The sequence below is a fragment of the Melozone crissalis genome, unplaced genomic scaffold (genome assembly GCF_028551555.1).
Source record: "Melozone crissalis strain CALT ecotype California unplaced genomic scaffold, PUWL_Pcris_2 ptg000013l_1, whole genome shotgun sequence".
In the NCBI taxonomy this organism is placed as follows: domain Eukaryota; kingdom Metazoa; phylum Chordata; class Aves; order Passeriformes; family Passerellidae; genus Melozone; species Melozone crissalis.
The window spans coordinates 3,891,811-3,912,051 of record NW_026535791.1 but is presented as its reverse complement, the minus strand read 5'-3'; the positions used below and the strand labels follow the sequence as shown (position 1 = coordinate 3,912,051).

The 20,241-nt window shown below is 39.8% G+C and overlaps 1 protein-coding gene across 1 annotated transcript in view; it reads left to right on the top strand.

The window, feature by feature from the left end:
* The first annotated feature begins 4,399 nt into the window (after positions 1-4,399).
* MICU2 (mitochondrial calcium uptake 2) overlaps positions 4,400-20,241 on the top strand; it is a 131,967-nt gene continuing 116,125 nt past the window's right edge. Inside the window, exon 1 of the mRNA XM_054271808.1 lies at positions 4,400-4,603. Within this exon, the coding sequence (XP_054127783.1) occupies positions 4,400-4,603 (204 nt within the window). The remainder of the gene's footprint in view (positions 4,604-20,241) is intronic.

Sequence of the window (20,241 nt, the reverse complement as noted above, 5' to 3'; positions counted from 1 at the left end):
CTCCTCTATCTGTTGTTTGGTTTGTTTTCTTTCTTTCTTGTGGAGGAGGGTGAGATAGAAATTATGAAAATGGTCAAGGCTGCACAGGGCTCTGAGGAACCTGACCTAGCTGAAGATGTTTCTGCTCATTGGAGGGAGGTGGACTAGATGACCTTGAAAGGTTCTAACTATTTTATGAATAACAGTCGTACAAGGCAGCTTTGGAAATCCCTGAACTCAACTTCTAGCCTTCACCATGAAGACCTGGGTACAGGACTTTTGAGCCTCTGGATAGAGACCAAGGTATCACCTGGCCAACTTTAATGACTGTCGAGTTCTGTCAATCACCCTGTACTTTTCTAAGTGTGCTAAGAACATTTTGTGTTATCACTTTTCAGAAAACTTGTCTTCCCTGTGCTTACATCCTTACCTGCTTCAGAGTGTTTGCCTTGTACTCACAGGCAAACAGACTGTTCTCATGTTTGCTAAAGTAAAACAGAAGTGATATTCTTCAGAGACCATGAAAGTTTGACTGGGCTAAAGAAGGTCTGGCTTTGTGAGACCTTCCATTTCAATCTTCTGTCTGACATTGGGCAAAATATAATCTTACAATCCAGTTCTTGACTTATAAAACCAAGCAGTGATATTTGTTGTCCTTTGATTAGCTTGTCTGTTCAGCTCTGCCAGGAAAGTATCAAAATACTGTTAGCACACTGTACAGCCTACTAAAATCTCACATTTGGTTGGAGCTTACTGTCATATGTACTTATGTTAAATAAGTCAGACCAACCCCCACGCTATTTCTTGTGAGATGGGGACATGTATACAAAAGATGGCTTGCCAGCTTCCTCCCTCAACTTAGACACAGCTGATCAGTGCCTTCCCCAATCCAGTTTATGCAGCATTTTAAGTCCAGGAAGACAGGCAAGCATGATGGGTGGCCTTCAGACTAACCGACTGAATCCAGCTCTCAACTCTTACCCTGTAAGAAAGGGTTTAGACAGAATGTAACAGGAGTTAATTTAAGCTGTTCCAAGAGTAAATGAATGCTGGCACTAAGCCTAATGCTCTTGAGGGGATTGGAGTTCTAGTAGAGAGTGAATCCCTCTTGGAACTTGGCCTAACACTCTTAAAAGACACTGAGATGTGGAAGTGGACCTTCAGGCATGAGGAGATGTATGTTTACTTGGCTTTTTTTTTTTTAACTTTGTAACAAAACTTAAAAGGAATAAGTTTCTGCCAAACATGATTTCCTAAGAATGACAGGACTCACAAGGGTTTTGTTTCATGGTGGTATGTTTTTTGTCTTTTGATGTGACTTTACATTATATTCATTGTGCCTAATGAAAGACTAAGAAAAGACTGCATTTAAGCATTGTTACGTAACTATTCAGTGGGACATTGAATCTTAAAGAAAAATTACATTTTAAACATTTCAGAAAACATTTTATTAGTATTTTCATTTGCTTTTTCAAATTTTCAGGAATGCAAACACCTCTTGTAAAAAGTGTGATGTCACCACACAGAAAGCATTTTATAAAAAAGCAGGTAGGACATCTTGCTAAATGTAATGATTTCTGCTTATAAGAGCATGGAAGAGCAAACTGAGCAGGACAGCAAAGGGAGGTAACACTTTGGTGCTGCAGCATGCAGTAGCTGATGACATTTGTCACCACATAACTCATTTTGTCTGGTGAAACCTTTATTATATTTACCAGACTGTCAGCATCAGACCACAGAGATCTTTGCTTTCTGTCATAAACCACCCTGCAGTGATACTGCATGGGGTGCAACAGGAACTCTGTGTGACTCACCAGGAGCTCTCTAGCTGTTTAAGGCATGTGTTCTCACAGCACTCACAACTGCAGCAGCACAGCTGTGAGCAGCACGAGTGGCAGCTCCGTATTCTGGGAGCCTGGGCCCACGAGGTGAATTCACTGCAGGAGACAAGGGGTGGCTGAGGACACTGAACTCGCCCATCAGCATTGCGTGCTCTCAGCCACATGAGGACAGCTCTCCATTCACACTGCAGCTGCATCTGTTCCAGGCAGGAATGCCATCTGAGGAAAGACAAATGACCTACTTATTTGTTTTTACTTGAAGAAAAACTGAAAATGCCTGTCAGAACAATGAATTATACCTCCTTGCCTGTGCTGTGGTTGTGTATTCAACATCAAGGGATCTGACATTCAGAAATCAAATCTCTCAGCCATCCTTTACAAGATGCTTCTAAGATGTTGCCAGCACTCATGAAGTGCTCACTATTGGCTTACACAGAAAGTAAAGTCCTTTCAAGGTGTTTGTAAAAATACTATGTGTCAAACTGTAAGATTAGGATGGGAAATATTTTGTCTAGAGGGAAACAGAAATAGGCAATGGGCATTTCCTACAAGTTTTACAGAAGAAGTGGGATTTTCCAGTGTGTTTAACAATTGACAGATTTTGCTCCTATGTTTTATATTGGGATTAAAAAGGCTTTTCCCATATGAGTTAGTTTCTAGGTCTCTAGGAACAGGAAAAAGCTTTTGCAATGTACATTAGCATGAAGAGATGGAAACCATTCATCCTGGGTGATTTTGCAATGAGCAGTCATTTGTGTTCCCCAGAGAAGGTGTTTTTGAAGGATTTGTATCCTGCTAAGGACTTGAGTCCTGAGATTCTTGAAGACGTCTCAAACACTTCACAGAATGACACTCAGTGAACAACACATGCTAAAAGAAAATGGGATAAATTCTGAAATGCCATTAGTTAAATGACTGAAACGATGCTCTGTGAAACTGAATTCATGACTCTGAATTCAGGTCAGGGAAGGAGAGTGAACTAAAATTACTTTGATGGCAGTGATGGATGACCCCCTTTTGTCAGTGGATAGAGGGCAAAAAAGCATTTCCATGTTACAGAGCCCATACCAGAACATTTGTAATGTTGACAACACAGCATTGGCTGTCATATCAGAAAAAAGTGGAAGATACAATTTGCTAAAACAGACTGAGTACCTTCTGAAGGCCCTCAACCAAAGACCAAATAGCAAATTGCATGCAGCATTCACAAGGAGTCACTAGGTGAACTACTCTCATAACAAGGATATCGGTACTGCCGACATACAAATGACATTTAACTTACTCTCTGCTTTACTTCATATGACCTTATCATTAATTTTCAGATGGCCCAATTTTTGAATGTGATCAACTAACTAATGTTTGAATGTAACCAACCAAGAACTAGAGAGCTTTGTTAAAACTATGGCAGTGAGGAAAAAAAAAGTAGTTAAAGCATTCGTGGTGAGTAGTAGTCTTTTGGCACAAGCATTACTGCCAACCAAGTCATTCTGTAATGCTTCTCAGCTAACATCTCTGCCATGACAATTTCCACAAAGTCATTTTCTGTCATCTGTGTTTCACGAGAAACTCTACTCTGCCCTTGAGAAGGATATGGCAAACTTGCTCATGCTTTTGTTGTTTCTGATCTGGATCACACACTGAGCAAAACATCCACAGGGGCCATTAACGCCTCGGAAATCATGAGCACCGGGTCAGCCCTGCTTGTGGAAGCTCACCTAACCTGCCTCGCTCAGAACCCCGGGATTCCCGCAGTACCTAGAGTCCGGCTTGTGATCTATTGCTCCTCCTGCTCTCAGCAGTGGGAATCTGCTCTGGGAGACGAGTCACACCAGGAACGAGGCGAAGCTGAGCACTGACAGAGCACAAGGGGGTGGCCAGGGCACCCCTGGGGCCGCAGGAGCGCTGCGAGCGTCGCCACTTTTCACTCCCTACCGCACAGGCCAGGCCTTCCCTGCCCCCCTCCCCTGGCACAGCCCAACACCTGGTCCCTGCCCTGCCCGCCTTCCCTCCCTCCCCACCGGGAACCCGCCTGGAAGGGGCCCTGCCGCCTGCCCTCACCTGGGAGCTCCCCGGCCCGGGACGGAGGCACCGGGCGCATTCCGCCTGCGTTACAGAAACAGGGCACCAGTTAGGCTGGAAAAGGCTTCTGGGATCATACAACCTGTGGCCCAACACTGCCATGTCAACAGGCCCATGACACGGAGTGCCACGTCTAGTCTTTCCTTAAACACCACCACCAGGTCCCTGGGCAGCCCATTCCAATATCTAACTACCCTTGCTGTGAAGAAATTCCTCCTAATGCCCAATCTAAACCTCTTCTGGCGCAGCTTGAGACTATGTCCTCTCGTGCTGTCGTTTGTTGCCTGGGAGAAGAGCCAACGCCCGCCTGGCTACACCCTCCTTTCAGGTTACCTCTCTGCCAACTCCGTGCCCTCCGGTAGTGCGGGTGGCGCCGCTCCCGCCGGCGGAGCGCGGCCGGCGCGATCCCGGAGGGACCGGGCCGGAGCTGCCCCCGCCCCGCGGCCTCGGGCCCGGCACTGCGCATGCGCGGCGCGGCCGCGGCGGCGCTTTCCGGGAAGATGTCGGCGGCGTGGAGAGCGGCGGTGGCGGCGGCCGCCCGAGCCCCGCTGCGGGGGCGGCTCGCCGGGATGCGGCCCCCGCGCAGCCAGCGCCGCCCGTCCGCATGGGGGGCCGCCGCCGCCGCCGCTGCTCTGGTCGGGGGAGGCTGCCTGGCGGCGTGTTACAGAGGGCGGCCGCGCGTGTTCCCGGCGGTGCTGGCTCAGGTAAGGCAGCAGCATCCCCGCTCCGGGCGGCGGGCAGGACTGGGCGGGCGCGCCGGGGGCCGGGGCGCGGGGGCGGCTGTCGGCGGCCCGCGGACGGGTCGGGGTCCGCGGTGGTCAGACCCCGTCGTGAGGCGGGACTGGGCTGCGGGAACCCTCCTGGCCCCGGTGGTGCGGCAGGTAATGCGCGTCCCGGCCCCCTTGGCATCACAGCGGGTCATTTAACGCGGAGCTGCCTCGCCTCAGCGGCGGGGACTCCGCCGGTGTCCGCAGCCGGAGAAGGCAGGGTTTGCCTTTTGCCTTAGCACGGAGCCTTTCCCCTCGCCCCTTGACAGCCGTGCTCGTGCTGAACGATGGACCTGTGTGCTTTGCACAGACACACGGCCTGTAGCGAGCTCCGCCTTTTGCTGGTAACTTTCAGGGGAAACTTCCACGATGCCCGGTCTGCATGTCGGGTGCTGTTAGACAGTCATGCACGGCTTTGTCTCTTGAAAAAAATACGTATAGCTATTTCACGGAAGTAGTACTTTTGTAGTTCGTACTTTGTCTGAAATGCATTACACAGACTTATTTCCTCTTATTATGTCCAAAATGTGTGCCCTGGATGCTAAAATGTGATTTGCCTTGGAGCATCAGGACACTCAGAAGGGTGTTCATGACAGATCATTATTATTTATAAAATAATCTTTGTACACTATTTCGCAACTTTCTCCTTTTCATGGAGGCAGTGAGCTTTTTCCTCTTCTTCCTCCAGATAAGAAGTTACTGTCAATTAGAGTTGGTTTGTTATTTCAAACTGGAAGATGTAAATGCTTTGTAGGCCGGAGGGTTTAGGTGTGATGGGTGAAGAGGTCAGTCCATGCTTGCAGTGCCATTCATCTACTTATATCTGAGAATTTTTGGAAGTATTGAACACTTTGTATGCTTTGATGTCTTATCTCTTAACAGTGATTAAACAGGCTGAACTACAAGCAGATAAATAGCAGCCTTTATTCTTGAAAACATTTATTTCTGAGTCAAGAACAAATAATTACTTTTTAAATTCTTTTTTTAATATTTTATCCCTCATTGTGGAAAATACGTAAACTACATCTTCTTAGAAAACTCAAATTTTATTAGATAAGCATTTTTCTAAATAGATTATATAGTAGTCCTGGTCCTTGGACCAGGACAAGTTAAAACTTTGGACAGCACATGTTAAAACTTTAATGTTCTATATCCATCTCCTAGCAAGGAAAGCATCCATTACTCAACAGATGTGCTACTGAGAATGTGTCTCCTTGTTGTTCTTACTTTTAATTATGTGAGGGTTTTAAGCAGCATTGCATTATTTTTTAAAAGTCCTGTCTTTGAGACCAATCTCATTAATACATGGAACTCTTGCTGAAGAAGATGTGTATGTAAGTATATATAAAAAGTGTTAAATGTGGGAAGTAATCACTTTTAAAGGGTGTTGAGTGAAGAGGTCTCAGTCTGGTGCTGATGTGTTCTCGTGGAATAGCTTCCATGTAATGCATGGACAGTCGTATGAGTACACTTTTAATGATTCTCAAGAGGCAGTCCAAAAGTCTAGGACTTACTCAACTAGTTTGGAGATAGTAAATTACTGGACTCTTCAAATGTTTGTTCAATTTGAACTTTTGAGTTTTCCCATAAAATGACTGTTGGAGAAGCTAATTCTCCATATATGTTGTACTCCATATTGCTGCAGGTGGTGTACTGAGCTTTTTAAAACTATCTAAGAAATTACCATGCAGAGCATAATGCTGCAAGTGGATTGTGAAAGCTATGAGCAACAGTGTTAGAGCCACACTGCAAGTCTTTTAAGCAGTTTAGATGCTACTTGTGACTTCTGATTGATAGAAAATGGCCCAAAGTGAAACAGTGTTGAAACAAGCAGTCACCTTTATTACATGTTTTGAAGCCATCTTTTTCTCAAGTCAGAGATTGTGGAATCATGAGATATGAAAATTCTTTACACATTCTCATAGTGGATAACCTTATTTTCTGTTAGTATTCCTTCTCATTGTAACTAATCTTAACCAGCCTTGCTTGAGCTTGTGCTGACGAACAGTATTGAACTGTTTGTTCCTGTTGTAGTATGCTATGTAGTGGGAATGTTGGCAGCATGGTGTGTGAAATATTACAGGTTAAGGCAAGTATTTGAAATTAAACAGTGTTATTTTCATTATCTTTGTTATAAAGGAATATGTAGTGGAAATGTTTATAATTCTGTATCATCAGCAAGGCTTACTGGTTGTTCTTGGGAATGCAGTGGGATTATGGTACAGTGCTTCCCAATTTTCCTTGGTAATATAGTCTTGTCTGTTTAATTGCTGCAAAATTGGTCATAATTATTTAAAATATTTGACAAAATAAAGCTGACAAAGTGACAAGGTGTGTCCATGCTGTAAAGAACCAAAATAATAAGATTTTATGCTTTTCAGCAGCATTACATTATGTTTAAAAAGTTCTGTTGTTAAGACCAATTTCATGTCTGTGTGTGACTCTGGTGTAAGCATAATTTGAGCCACTGAGTAATTTTCATTCTTGTCCTAAGTTACCATTAGTAACTTCTTTGCACAAAGACTTCATTGGAAATACTTCCTGTCTGTTTAGGTTGAGTAGTTGAAGTTGATAACTCTATTTGGATTTTCTGTTTTTCTTACTGAAACTAATCTCTGTCAAGGTAGTCGGACGTTTTTCAGTTTTTCCTTATTCCAGGAAATTTCAGACATACAATTTCTAGTGAAGCTGGCAAACAGCATGCCAAAGGTAATCTTCTGTATATTTAGTACTTACTCTTTTTTTTTTTTATTTCTTTCTTCTAAAGCTTTTGAATATCCTAAAATCAAAGACTGATACCTTTGGCACCTAGTTTCTCAAATCTATTTTTAATTCCTGTCCTTTCTTCCTGCTGGAATGGGTTTAATCCTGCTCATATTGGTTAGGGGCACTTCTGACTTCTGCTCAAATTAAGTGAAATCCAGCCTAACACAGCATAATGCTGTATAAGTCTTTGCAGAATCAAAGGTCTTTCAGGGTCAGATAATCTGTTTTTCTTTTGTGAGTTGTATGGATAGTTTTTGTTTTATTTTGTAGTGATGTGTCTCTGGTTACTGTATTTTAGTAGAATTGTTTATTCTGACAATGATTTTTCAGTTCAGGGCTTTTTTTTTTAATTTTGGCCCAGGTTTTTTGTCAATATTTTCACTAACACTTTTTCTTACAATGTACATTAAGTGGTTAACATTCCAGTAATAAAATGTTCTATATTTAATGTAATATACCTCAGATAATCTTAATCTTTCATGATTTATGAAGTTGTTTTCATTCTCTATCTTCATTTGCTGACCTACTGTTTACAAACATATAACTAATAATATGTTGGAGTAAGTCCGTAGTGTTGATTGTAAAACTCTACAAAGATTATTATAGTAAAATGAGCACAGTATTTTTGAAACTTTTTCTTTATAAGTAACAGGTGTCGGTTCCATCTACACTTGATATTTACCTGTGAAGCTACAGTGACAATACCCAAACCAGAAAATAGCCTTTGTTAGAAAAAAACTAGATCAATTTAAATTTTTTAATAAAATTAGCTAATTGGCTTGTATTAAGAGGAGAAAAAAATAAGGGTGGGGGAAATGGCTTTTGTTCTACCAGTGTACCTCAGAACGGAGATTTATGTTGAATTCACTGAAAGTGTTCCTTCTAGTATCCTAACCAACACAGCCAGGTCAAAAACATTCACACTGCTCTGCACACTCCATTGATATTATACAGGCTGTTTTTCTTTTTTAGTAGTGGAATGGCACAATGGTATGTGGTTTGTAACCATGATCAGACTTGGAGTATTGTCTCTTGTGCCCTTTTTCTCTCAGGGCATGCAGGTTGCAATACTAACATGGCCCACTCCAGCTAAATTTGGAACCTTCGAATGGGCTGCAGGCTTGATCTTGGACACACACAAACTGCAAATGATAAGAAAATTCTGAGAAGCAGCAGGCTGCCAGAGGCAGTATATCCTGCCCCTGCTGAGTTTTTTATGGCCATGTTTAGGTCACTAGCTTCAGAAAGAATAAAATTTGATTTGCCCTTGCAAAGTTGTGATCCCTGCAGCGTGTCACAATTGGCACTGAGTCTAAGTCACTGTTTTTTAAATGACACTAGCTAGAATTGTTACTAGCACATATGCGAAGCTTTATGTGTGCACAGTCTTGCCTGCTGATAAACATTACCATGTTTCAGCTCTCTGGTTTTTAGGGAGCATTAGCTAGTACCTCAGTTAAGCTGTATGAAATATTTAAGTGAAGTGGAAATCATAACTAACAGAAATTTTTTGGGTCTGTTCCTGTTAATACTTTCTATTACATGGTCATAGTCTAATTGATTCTGTTTATCTTACTTTTTCTGCTACTGCTGTCTTGCATCAGCAATCTTTTTCAGTTATTCCAGATCAGAGGAGACTCAATTTGTCTCTTGGAGGTCTTAAATACTTATATTGTTTTTGATCATACTGAAAATATTAAGATAGTGCTTATAGCAGTTAACAAACAATTTGTGATAATTTGTAAAATATTTGAAGTGTCCGAAAATCTAATTTTATTTGAAATGCATTTGTTGAAGCAATTGTATTTTGGACTGCAATAATTTTATTTTCTCAGTTTAAACTGCATTGAATGTTTTGTAATTTTTTGAGTGTCAATGATTCTTAGGAGAAGCAAAGATGGGAGTGGTAACTTTGTATGTCGCACTACCCACATGCTACATGGGAGTGGTGACTCCCATGTCACACACATGGGAGTGACAACTTCTATGTCACGATATGAAAACTGTTATTCTGAGCAACTGAGGGTAGAAAACTTTGAGTGATTAAAACTAGAGCTTAGATTTGTTTACCAGGTCTATATGTGTACCCAGCATGAAAATTTATTTTGGAGCTGTTGCCTTACACCTTTTAAAGAAATCAGAATACTGTAAAAGATTCTCCAAATACTAGCTCTTTCAGGGGACACTCCCTTGGTTCTGCCACTGTGGAAAGGTAAAATAGTATATAAACAAACCTAGGGCTGTGCAGAACCCAGCTCCACAGCTCATAGGATAATCTAGGGAGAGTGCATATATTAAATATAACTTTATCAGGGGCTTAGTAGAAATCTCTGGACTCCCAGACTTGGAAGTTGTTAAAAAAAAATTTAAAAAGTTTTGTAGTCCTACCTGTGTTTTTTGGTGACAGTTTGAGATGTGTGCTGTGTCTCCAAAGAGATTGAGTGCTGACACATGGTTGGTTCATGCAAATTCCAGTATTTTATCCATGGTTTTCTTCTCAGGTAAAATTTCCAACTCAGATCAATAGAAAATTTTCAAAATGCTATAAGCATGTTACCTGTCTGGTGTATATCTGCTTGATTGGTAACTTCTGGCAAAAACATATAAACTACATGTGCTTCCAAAACAATTGTAAGCAGTTGCATGCAGGTCAAAACAGCATTTTGTTTAAATCATCTGAATTATTTTCTACAGAGCAGTGGAAGGAAGAAGTGCTTAGCTCTGGGATTTTAATTGGTTTTTCACACATCCTTAGTAACCAGGATCACTTTGTGACTTAAGTTATGCTTGCACTGCTTGTAGGCCACACTTTCGCACTCGCTATATTTAAGATTTTTAGGTTGATTGGTTTTTTGTTTTGTTTTGTTTTGTAATACATAGTGTTATTTAGGAAGCTGTGCATAATAAGTGCATATGAAGGATTTTTTGCCAGCTAAAAATATACATGTGATGTTTGAATTCATTCACCAAATAGAAAAAAAGAGCATATTTCTTATACATTAATAATGACAAAGTGACACGTCAGTGCTTTGAATTGTGAGATACGATGTATCGTGTTAGAATGGGAGTTTTTGTGAGGGTATCTTTGCCTGGTTCATGCTGGGGAGAGAATATTGCTGTTAAGATGAGGTGTCTTGATAAATATAGAATCTGGGATAAAATTGCGTAAGGATTTGTAATGATGTATAGAATCGCCTGGAGAGGGGAATGTGGTTCTAAAATAAAACCAGAAGGGATATGTACAGTCTAATCTGAGAAACGTGCAAGAAGATTCTTGTGTTTACTTTGTCATGAAAAAAAAGATTGCCTGCTTCTGTTGGAACAAAAATCCCAGGACAGGTTCTTTTCTCCTAAGTAATATTTTGAAATGTTTATCTTCATAAAGTCTTTATTCTATTAGAATTTAATGGGGAATGCAGATGCACACAGATGATTACTGGGGTGCTCACTAAGTAAAATTAAGCCTGTGTAAAATGAGTCTGCATCATAATTTTAACATGCTTTTGAAACTTAATGCCAGTGTTTGTAATCCACATCAAGCAAGCTGCTCAGTGATGGCTTGCAGGCCTCAGAGAAGCCTCACAGTGGAATTCAGTTTGTGTGAACCTGACCACATGGTTACATTAGTAATTCTTCAAATCTATGTAGTAAAACAATGCCTTGTAGAAATAATGAAAATTACCATTACTTCTGTGGGTTGGAGCATCTTTAAGCAAAGAATATTTGTTTATTTATTTGGGTTTTTAAATCTCCTGCTTTACAACTTCCTTAAAGGAAGGGACAGCTTCCTCAAAATGTTGTCCTTCTGTCTTCCTGTGTCTTACCTTCTGCTGGTTATTGTTGTCCTTGCTGTGTTACGCTGTTCTGAGTGGCAGCACACAGCCAGGCAGTGGTTCCCTGCACAGCCTCAGATTTCTGCCACTGTGGAGAGGTAAAATAGCATATAAGCAAATATAGCATGGTTGGAAAGGTTTTCTTACTGCATCTGCAGGTTGTGTCCTTGAACCATCTACAAGATGGTGCCTTTAAATCATCCTGATGAAGGTTGTGCAAGACTTGCAGCCTGTGGAGGAGGCTCCAGTTGGATTCAAGGTGTTCTGAACCCCCGGTGTTCCTTTCCAGCAGTGCCTGGCCAGCACTGGAGAGGCTCCTTATTCAGCTGTGGCGAGCTGCAGGCAGTGCTCTTGCTGGCATGTGGTAGCATCCATCCCTCTGCCAGCCTTATGGTTTATTTTCCACTGTATCTTTGCTGCTATATTTACTATCTCAATAAATATTAATAAAGAAAAGGTTGTCATAGATCATGACAAGGCACTCAGTAGGTAAATGCATTCTATACTGCCTGTTCCTGAACAGGAAATGGGTAGTCATTTTTTTATTAAATTATTCAGATACCTGTAGTCTATGGCTATGAAAGAGGCAGTTTAACATAATTTATGCATCTGCCTTCTAACTCAGGTATTTAATGCGAATATATTCCTATTATTTTTTTTTCTCTCTACTGTGCATCTTGATGTAGATGAAGTACTAAAGTGTTTTGGTTCTGAGTTTAAATGGCTTGTAACATTCTTGCCTCCAAATTCATCTTCAATGAATGAGTTTTGGATACTAGTCTCAAAATATTCTGAAAATAGTGTGTGCTCAAAACCTTTTTCAGCATTGATAAATATGCAATTAGATTGCTAGCTCAGCCTATCCCAATCTTTTTTATTTTCCTTAAATATGCTTCAGGATTTCTGAAACTGTTCCTTTGTGCAGCCAATGAGGGTAACCTTAGCTACCTCTTGTTTTATTCTGTACTTCACTGTGTTATGGAAATACTGTATGTATCAGGTGTCCATCAAGTAGTCTAAATCAATAACTGGGATATTAAATATATCACAAACATCATTCTCAGCATTAGTGACATAACATTGTCATGTTATGTGACTAAAATAGAATGTGGTATAGAGAGTGTGGAATCTCTAGGACCATGATGTTATAATTAATTATACCCTTAAATATTACTTATGTATGTGCATTTGTTTTACAACTTTAAAGATACGGTATCCTTTTCAGTTTTTTTAATGTGAAATATATATATACTTAAGTTTTTGGCTTTGAAAATATTTACATTTATTCCCTTCTCTTTGTGCACAGAGATTCTTTTTGCAGGTGTCTTCATTGATACTAAAGCAACATGATGTAAAATGTAATCTTAGAGGTCAAGGTTAAATTTTAACTGTCTTTCATCTGATCTGTCACCTTTTCCTTGAATTCACTCTTGCAATGTGACTTTAGTGATTAAATAAAATCTAACTAACATTCCTTCTAGGCACTTTGATACATGTGGACAGATGGGGTGAGTTAAGCTGCATGGTTTTGTGCTCTTAGCTAATGTAGTAAAAGGTTAGTGCTTGAGAATTTTTGGCTGTTTATGTTAATGGACAAACATAAACAGATAAGAAAATAGCTTGCCTAAAAACAAAAAAATAGATTTATTAGAAAGAATTGCACAAAATAATATCTTGGTTTTTAACAAAGAATTTCAGGAAGAAACTAGCATTTATTTACTGGTGACAGAGTAAATAAAGAGACTTTTTCTTCAGTAAATACAGTAGATGGTTTCAACATTGATACGACAAAGTTTCTTTTTTATTTGGTTCTTAGATGGAAGCTCTGTTTGCCTTTTTTTTTTTTCTTGCTAGAAACTTTGAGCTTATTGATAATTACCTTTTTTTTCTTTTCTTTTTTTTTTTTTTTTTTTTTTTAGTAAGACTTGCTCTGTTCTGTGCAAGCAATAGCAACTGTTTTGCCATTGCTGCTGTTTTGTACTGTTTTCCAAATGCATTTGCTGGGTTAGCATGAGAGCTCTGTATTGCACTTACTTGTAGACTTTTGGGTAACATTGTGGCTGACTGAATATGGTTATTCCTGGCAAGTAGCTCAGCATTTTGGAAACATAATCTAGCCAGAAAGAACAAATAACTCAGAATCTAGTTTAAATAATCATCCAAGATAAATGTATGTGAAATGCTCATTCAGAATGTATGTGAAATGCTCAGTGTAGTAGGCTATGGCTCCTTGCTGCTACTCACTGAGCTTTTTATTACACAAACAGCTGGAAGACAGGAGAAGGGAGTCTCGTCAGCTTCAAACACCAAACGTCATTTCAAGTAGTTCCTCAAGGTTTGTGTCCCCTTCAGGGTGGGGGAAGTTTTAAGAATGTCTGTCTTGCACTCATGTAGTCTATGAAAAGCACTTACAGCAGATGTAGCTAATAAATATTATAGGTACTGATACTTTCCCTGCTTCTTTGCCAAATCATCAGAGAAACTCCTTCATCTCTCTCCAAAAACTGCACAAACTCTAGCACAAATAGAAAAGTTACATGAAATTAAGAAAATTGGTGTTTCCAAAGACTTTAAAATCTTTTTTTTTTAAGTAGGCATTTTCTTTGATAATGCCTTTTAATGTCAATACTGCCATTACAATGATCTATTAAGAAATAATGCTGTAGTAATAAAACAATATATACTGAGCTGAGTATAAAGCTATGTATGTATCTATATGTAATGTAACTTTATATATATTAGTAAGGGTATGCATATGTATAAAATATACTTAAAACACAGACTGTGTGACTACAATAATAAAAAATAAACACAAGAATGTGCTAATGGAGAAATGTTAGGATTTATGCATTTAAAGGACAAAATCTGCCTGAAGTTTTACCAAAAGCTTCTTCTGATGGCCCTGTAGGAGGCAGAGGTCTGTGTGCTGCCAGATCAGGCTGGGCTTTGAACTTGACTGCATGGGCTTGATGATGTGAGATCTTGCCAAGGAGAAAAGCACAAAGTTCTGTCATGTTGTATTGCTCACTGTGGTGAAATGGACTTGGTAATTATATTTTATGGTCTCACAAATTTGCCAAAATGAACTTTATTTTTCAGTAAAGTCTTAATGGTTACGTATTGACCACATTATGTGACAATCTGCTTCTCCTTTTATAAAACTTTGAAAATTAGAAGATAACAAACCTTAATAGTGTAGCTGACAGAATAATTGGTTTGGAAATATAGTACAGCTTCTGTACCAGTCCTCTCTAGGCTTGTTTTTGAAGCAACTGTGGACTTGTCTAGTAATTTGGTGTTTTTAATGGCAATGCAAAATCAAAATTATACTTGGAATGGAGACTAAGAAAGTGCTCTTTACTTTATAGCTTTATATTGTTTAAATGCATAGAGACAGTGGCCTAAGTAGCCTGTAATTGTCACAGTGAAATGTTTTCCCTTGCTCATTACACTCTAATGACTTTCCCTCGGGTTAAAGTACTTACTTGGAAATGTGGTAAAGCTGATGGATAAAACATCTGGCACCTTTTTTACTGAAAAATACACTTGATGGTCTTAGGCATCAGGGAATACAGTGCTGACACTGCTGTCTTTGGGAATAAGCAAACAATTACAGGCTTCTGCTGAAGATGGGAAACAGCAGGAATAAGCATTGTAATCTCCAAAAGATGAAAAGCACAATACACAACATGCATCAATTTAAACCAGCATTTCCCAGATCAATTTTGATGATTTTATCCAATACATTAATTTATCCAGAGCATTGATATTAAATCTGTACTGTTCAATACAGAACAAATGAGGAGAACTGATGCTTGACTTAGTTGTTCATCGTACAGAATCACAGAATAAGTCACTTGAAAGGGACTCTGAAGGATCATCAAATCCAACTCCTGGGCCTGCACAGGGCCATCCCCAAGAGTCACTCCATGCACCTGAAAGCACGGTCCAAACACTTCTTGAGCTCACTCAGGCTTGCTGCTGTGGTTCTTAGATGCTCTTCATGAGATCCATCTCCACTTAAGCAAAGCTTTTCTACTTTTTCTGGTTGTGGTTTAACCCCATGTGGCAGCTACACATCTCAGAGCCTCTCATTCCCTCTCTCCTTGGGGGAGAGAGAAGAGTAAAGAGGAGAGAACTTGTAGGTTAGAATACAGACATTGCAATGTGTGGATGCTTTTTCTGCACTTTGACTTGTTTTGTCTGCCATTATCTTCTTCTAACTCTCCACCAGACTATCTGCAGCGCATGCTGCTATTTTTTCTTTACTTAAGTGAGAATTTTTTGAGCTCTGTGAACTCTTTATTTGAACTGGATGTAGCCAGACATTCCTATATGGAAACTTCTCAACAAAATCTTAAAATATGTTGGGATTAATTTATAATAGTGAAACATGCTCTATTTTGACATACACAGTTAAAATGTGTATTGTAGTTTGCCATTCCAATTAAATCAGCTTCTGTATTATATCAGAGCTGGAGTTTGTTTTTATAGCTTGGTTGTTACTGTATGTGTGTGTTACTGTTACAGTGTTTCTCCTTCTGGGAAAAAACCCAATTGTTAATTTTTTCACATAGAGCTGTAGTTAGTGCTTCTGTAAAGAAATTTGTGCTTGTCTTTTTGAGCTCTTGCTAGGAAATTTCTTGAATAAGAGTACTAAAGATCTAAAAAGTCATAAGTAGCTGCATTTAGGCTGTGACCTATGGAGAGGACTCAATGTGGACAACAAAAATGGCAAAAACTAAAGAAAGTCTTCTGTTTCTGGATTTAAAAAAAAAAATCCATTAAAACTTTAGATTTTAATTTGGCTGAAGAACCATCATGAATGATAGTGTAAAGGGTATAAAATGACTTTGCCTATAACACAGTATTTTTTCTGAATTTACCAATTGTATATAATGTTCTTACTCAGTCTTCAGAAAACTACATTGGGAAATTGCTGACATACTTTTTTCCCAACTGCTGTTAAATTTGGAAAACTGGCAGTGTCATATTACCAAATGGTGTTGCATTGTTATTCTTTAATTTTAAGATTTGTGTTGGTGTTTCTCTTCAGCCTCAAAAGTGAAAAAAAAATAAAGAAAAATCTAAATATTTAGGTGCACCAGAAGTGTTGGATGTGTTAATTAAGCAGACATCATGTAGCAGTAAATACTGTATTATTTACATTAACAGTCCTATTAAAAATAATGCACTTGCCCTGATAATGCACTGTTTGTTTACTGAATGTTTTTCATGGGTGCCTCACTTTATAATGTGCAGTGCTGTGACCCTTGACAGGACTGCTTCTTGAAATGACAGCAATGCAATCAAGTTGCATTGTCAGAAACCATGGAATCGTAGTCAGATTCCTTGGTGTAAGACTTTTAAAGGTGTTCCAGTACAGATGGATTTTTTAATGGTGTTCCAGTACAGATGGATTTTTCCTTGCAGTGTACACTTATTCTCTCTGGCAGTGGTAGGAGGTACCACTTCCAGTATCAAAGGGTTCTGGTATTGACAGCAAACAAGGAGTGATTACCCTGGGTGTCATCACATGGCTGAGTCCTTTGTGGGTAGGATTTGTGAGACTGTAGTCATGGGAGTAATACACATCTTTATTCCTTCTTCATCCCCTGTAGCCTGTGGGTTAGGTCACTCTCCCTCCATGACTTCCAGGAGCAGCAGACTCCATGTGAGAGGCTGCTCTGCCAGCAGGAAGCAAGACTGGGCTGTTCTGGGCTCGGCTTTGAATGCAGAGTTAGAAGGTGATGTGTAATGGAAAGCAGACACACTGGCTCTGGCCCAGGCTGCATGGGGATTAAACTCTGGATGTGGTATTAATAGGATGGAATGAGACCCTTCCATAGGGTTCAGGAGTGTGTGTGTGTATGTGTGGCTGGATATCACCTCGATGAATTCATGTTACATACATCTGGTTCTGGCCATTGGAAATGTCCAGCTGATCTGACTAGACCACTATAAGTGGATTTAGAAGTTGCTTGCAGATCTTCAAAGTGTGTAAAACTTCATGCATACAGTGTTCCCTGCCATTCTGGAGGTCACAACCAAGCTGTTATCCTGCTGTGTCAGAGCTGGAGATTGTAAGTTTAATCACTGCCTGCTCATGGGATGTTTCTGACCCATTGAGTGTCCCTGTGAGTGTTTGGCAAAACAAAGTTGGATCCAGCATTCTTTATTTGAGCAACTTCTGTAATGGGGAAGATTGCACAAGCTTTTGATCACCACACCAAGCAGTGGAACATGTGTTTTCTGTTGGTAAACTTTGAATAGACAGATGATGAGTTTCTGATGGGGATCAGGTTATGTTGACATAGCCATGAGACAATAAATGATGCACTTTTTATTGTGGATAGGGTGTTGGTCCTTCAGACCATAATTTGCAAAGAGCAGAGACCATTAATAGTTTTCATAAGAATTTGAAGGTAACACAGCAACACAATGCATAGCATGCCTATGCATCAGTTGAATACTTTATATTGAGATATTTTGCTGTTTGAAACTTCTCCTGTAGGCAGTTCATGAAAGCAGTTCAGTTGTTCTGCAAAATTTTCTTTTATTCCTTTGTAATATTGGTCCCACAATATTCCTATTTATTCTTTTATAGTAGAGGAAGCAGGGAATGAGAAAGTGGATCTTTTTTTCTCTAGGGGCTTCTCTACTGTGTTTTTGGAACTGATAAGGCACTGAGGAAAGCACCCTGTGTTGTTCCAGGTGTCTCAAAAAATATTATTTTATGCAATAAATGCATAAAATAGCATAAATAATTTTGTTATTCATAAAATAGGTATCCATGCTCAAGGTCTTATTATCCAGCCTGGCCTTGAACACTGCCAGGGATGGAGCATCCACAGCTTCTCTGAGCAAGCAGTTCCAGTATCTCACCACCCTCACAGTAAAGAATTTCTTCCTTATATCCAGCCTAAATTTACTCTCAGTCTGTGCCCATTACTCCTTGTCCTGTCACTGCAGTTCCTGAGAAGGAATCCCTCTCCACCTTCCCTGTAGGCTCCCTTCAGACACTGGAAGGTTGCTCCAAGATCTCCACACAACCTTCTCTTCTGCAGGCTCAACAGCCCCAGCTTTCTCAGCCTGTCTTCAGAGGGCAGGTGCTCCAGTCTCCTGTCAACTGCGTGGCCTCCTCTGCACTTACTCCATCAATTCCATGGAGTCCTTCCTATGCTGGGGACACCAGAACTGTGCTGGTCTGAGCAGAGCAGAGGGGCAGACTCCCCTTCCTTATCCTTCTGGCCACGCTGCTTTGGGTGCAGTTGGCTTCTTGGGATGCACATTGACAGCTCATGTTTAGTTTTTCATCAGCCATATCTCAAGTCCTTCTCCTCAGGGCTGCTTTAATGATGCCCTTTAACACTCCATTGATATCAAAAGCTTTCTGGTATTCATGATGAAACTAAATGGAAGTCTGGGTGTATAAATACACTTTATGTCAGTGTTTAGACTTTAGAGTCAAGTGTAGGAAGAGCCTTGATGAGTTCTTTGGTGGCATTTGTTACATCACAAGGGGAGAAACTTCACTGAAGTGTCAAGGTGCACTTCTTAAATGTGAAAAACAAGTCTGTAGTAATGGAAGAAAGTCTGTAAAAATTGACAACTGCTGTAATCCTGTAGAATTCCTAGCTGGCTATCCATTGAATATCCTGCTCCTTTCCTAATAGTATGGGTTTGCTCCATGTGACTTATTTTCTTGATTTGCTGAGGCCTTGAGACCTTCAGAGAGAAAGGGAGAGAGGATCGCTTCCTGTGCAGAAGCAGCTTGAGAAGATCTTAAGTTTGAAAAAAAAACGTGAGAGGGAATTTTTTTACATGGAAATAGTTTAGATATATAAAGTTAGATTGTCTTTATGTCAGTTGGTTTTGTAGTGTCTTGTATGTTGAAATAATTGTTAATGAGGGGCTTCTCCTGTACTGCAGCAAAACATATGATACCTGAATCTATGAATTGAGATTTTGCTCTCAGAATAAAAGCTCCCCCTTGTTTTTTGGGGTTTTTTTTGTGGTGGTGTGGGAGTGTAGTGTTGCAATTAGTTTTTTTCCTAATTCTTCTCCTTGTTAGCATAGGAGTGAACAACTGTGTTCATAATGCCAGGCTTGGCGTGCAGTTTTAGTGGCCTTGTTAAAAGCAGCAAGGCTGCACCTCAGCATAATGAAAACTGTGCTAGTAAGTCTTGGGCATCTGCATTTCTGTACAGGAAGCCTCAGACTCTTCTGTAGTAGTAAGTTTGCTGCAGAATGGGCAATTCATTTTTTTTCCCATTGAAAAACAAAACAGGTGGTTGTAGTCTGCAAAGTAGGAATATAGTTGTTTTGACAATATTAGGAAGATTTCTACTGCATACAACAGGAATCGAGAGGAGAAGTAATTTTTCAGAATAAGGAGAGTCTGAAAGTTGTGATATTAGCTATTTAGTCTCAAATTCATGATCTAGATACAGCAAAACACAAAATTCAGTCTGCATTTTTCAGATCAGATAAACGTGTTATCAAGCAACTTATTGTGTGTGCTGATTTATTTAAAAAAACCTCAAAAAATACACTTTCTGGAGAGTTGTCTATCTTTTCCCCAAGTAAAAATGTTTAGGTTCTTGCGGTGGTGTTATTCTGGGATAGAAATATGATTCTTTGGGGGCCATAGTAAAAGAGAGATGTGGAATTTCAAAGGTACACTATTTCTCAACCAGATTTGGGTACAACTGGGTACAGCAATACCCACAACAAGAAAAAGCAAATCAGTTTTGAAAGGAAATGTATCATTATCTTGTCTCTATCCCCTGTTTACTAAGAACTTCTTGGGAAGGACTATTTTTTTCCTGAGACAGTCAAAATAACTATTTTTCAGTCAAAAAGAATTGTTTTCAGGGGCATTTAGAGGATTCTTATGCAGATAATTTGATATTCAAAGTACAGATAACCCAGTGTAACTCATGTAAGCATCTGTGTGAACTGTATTGTTAGTTT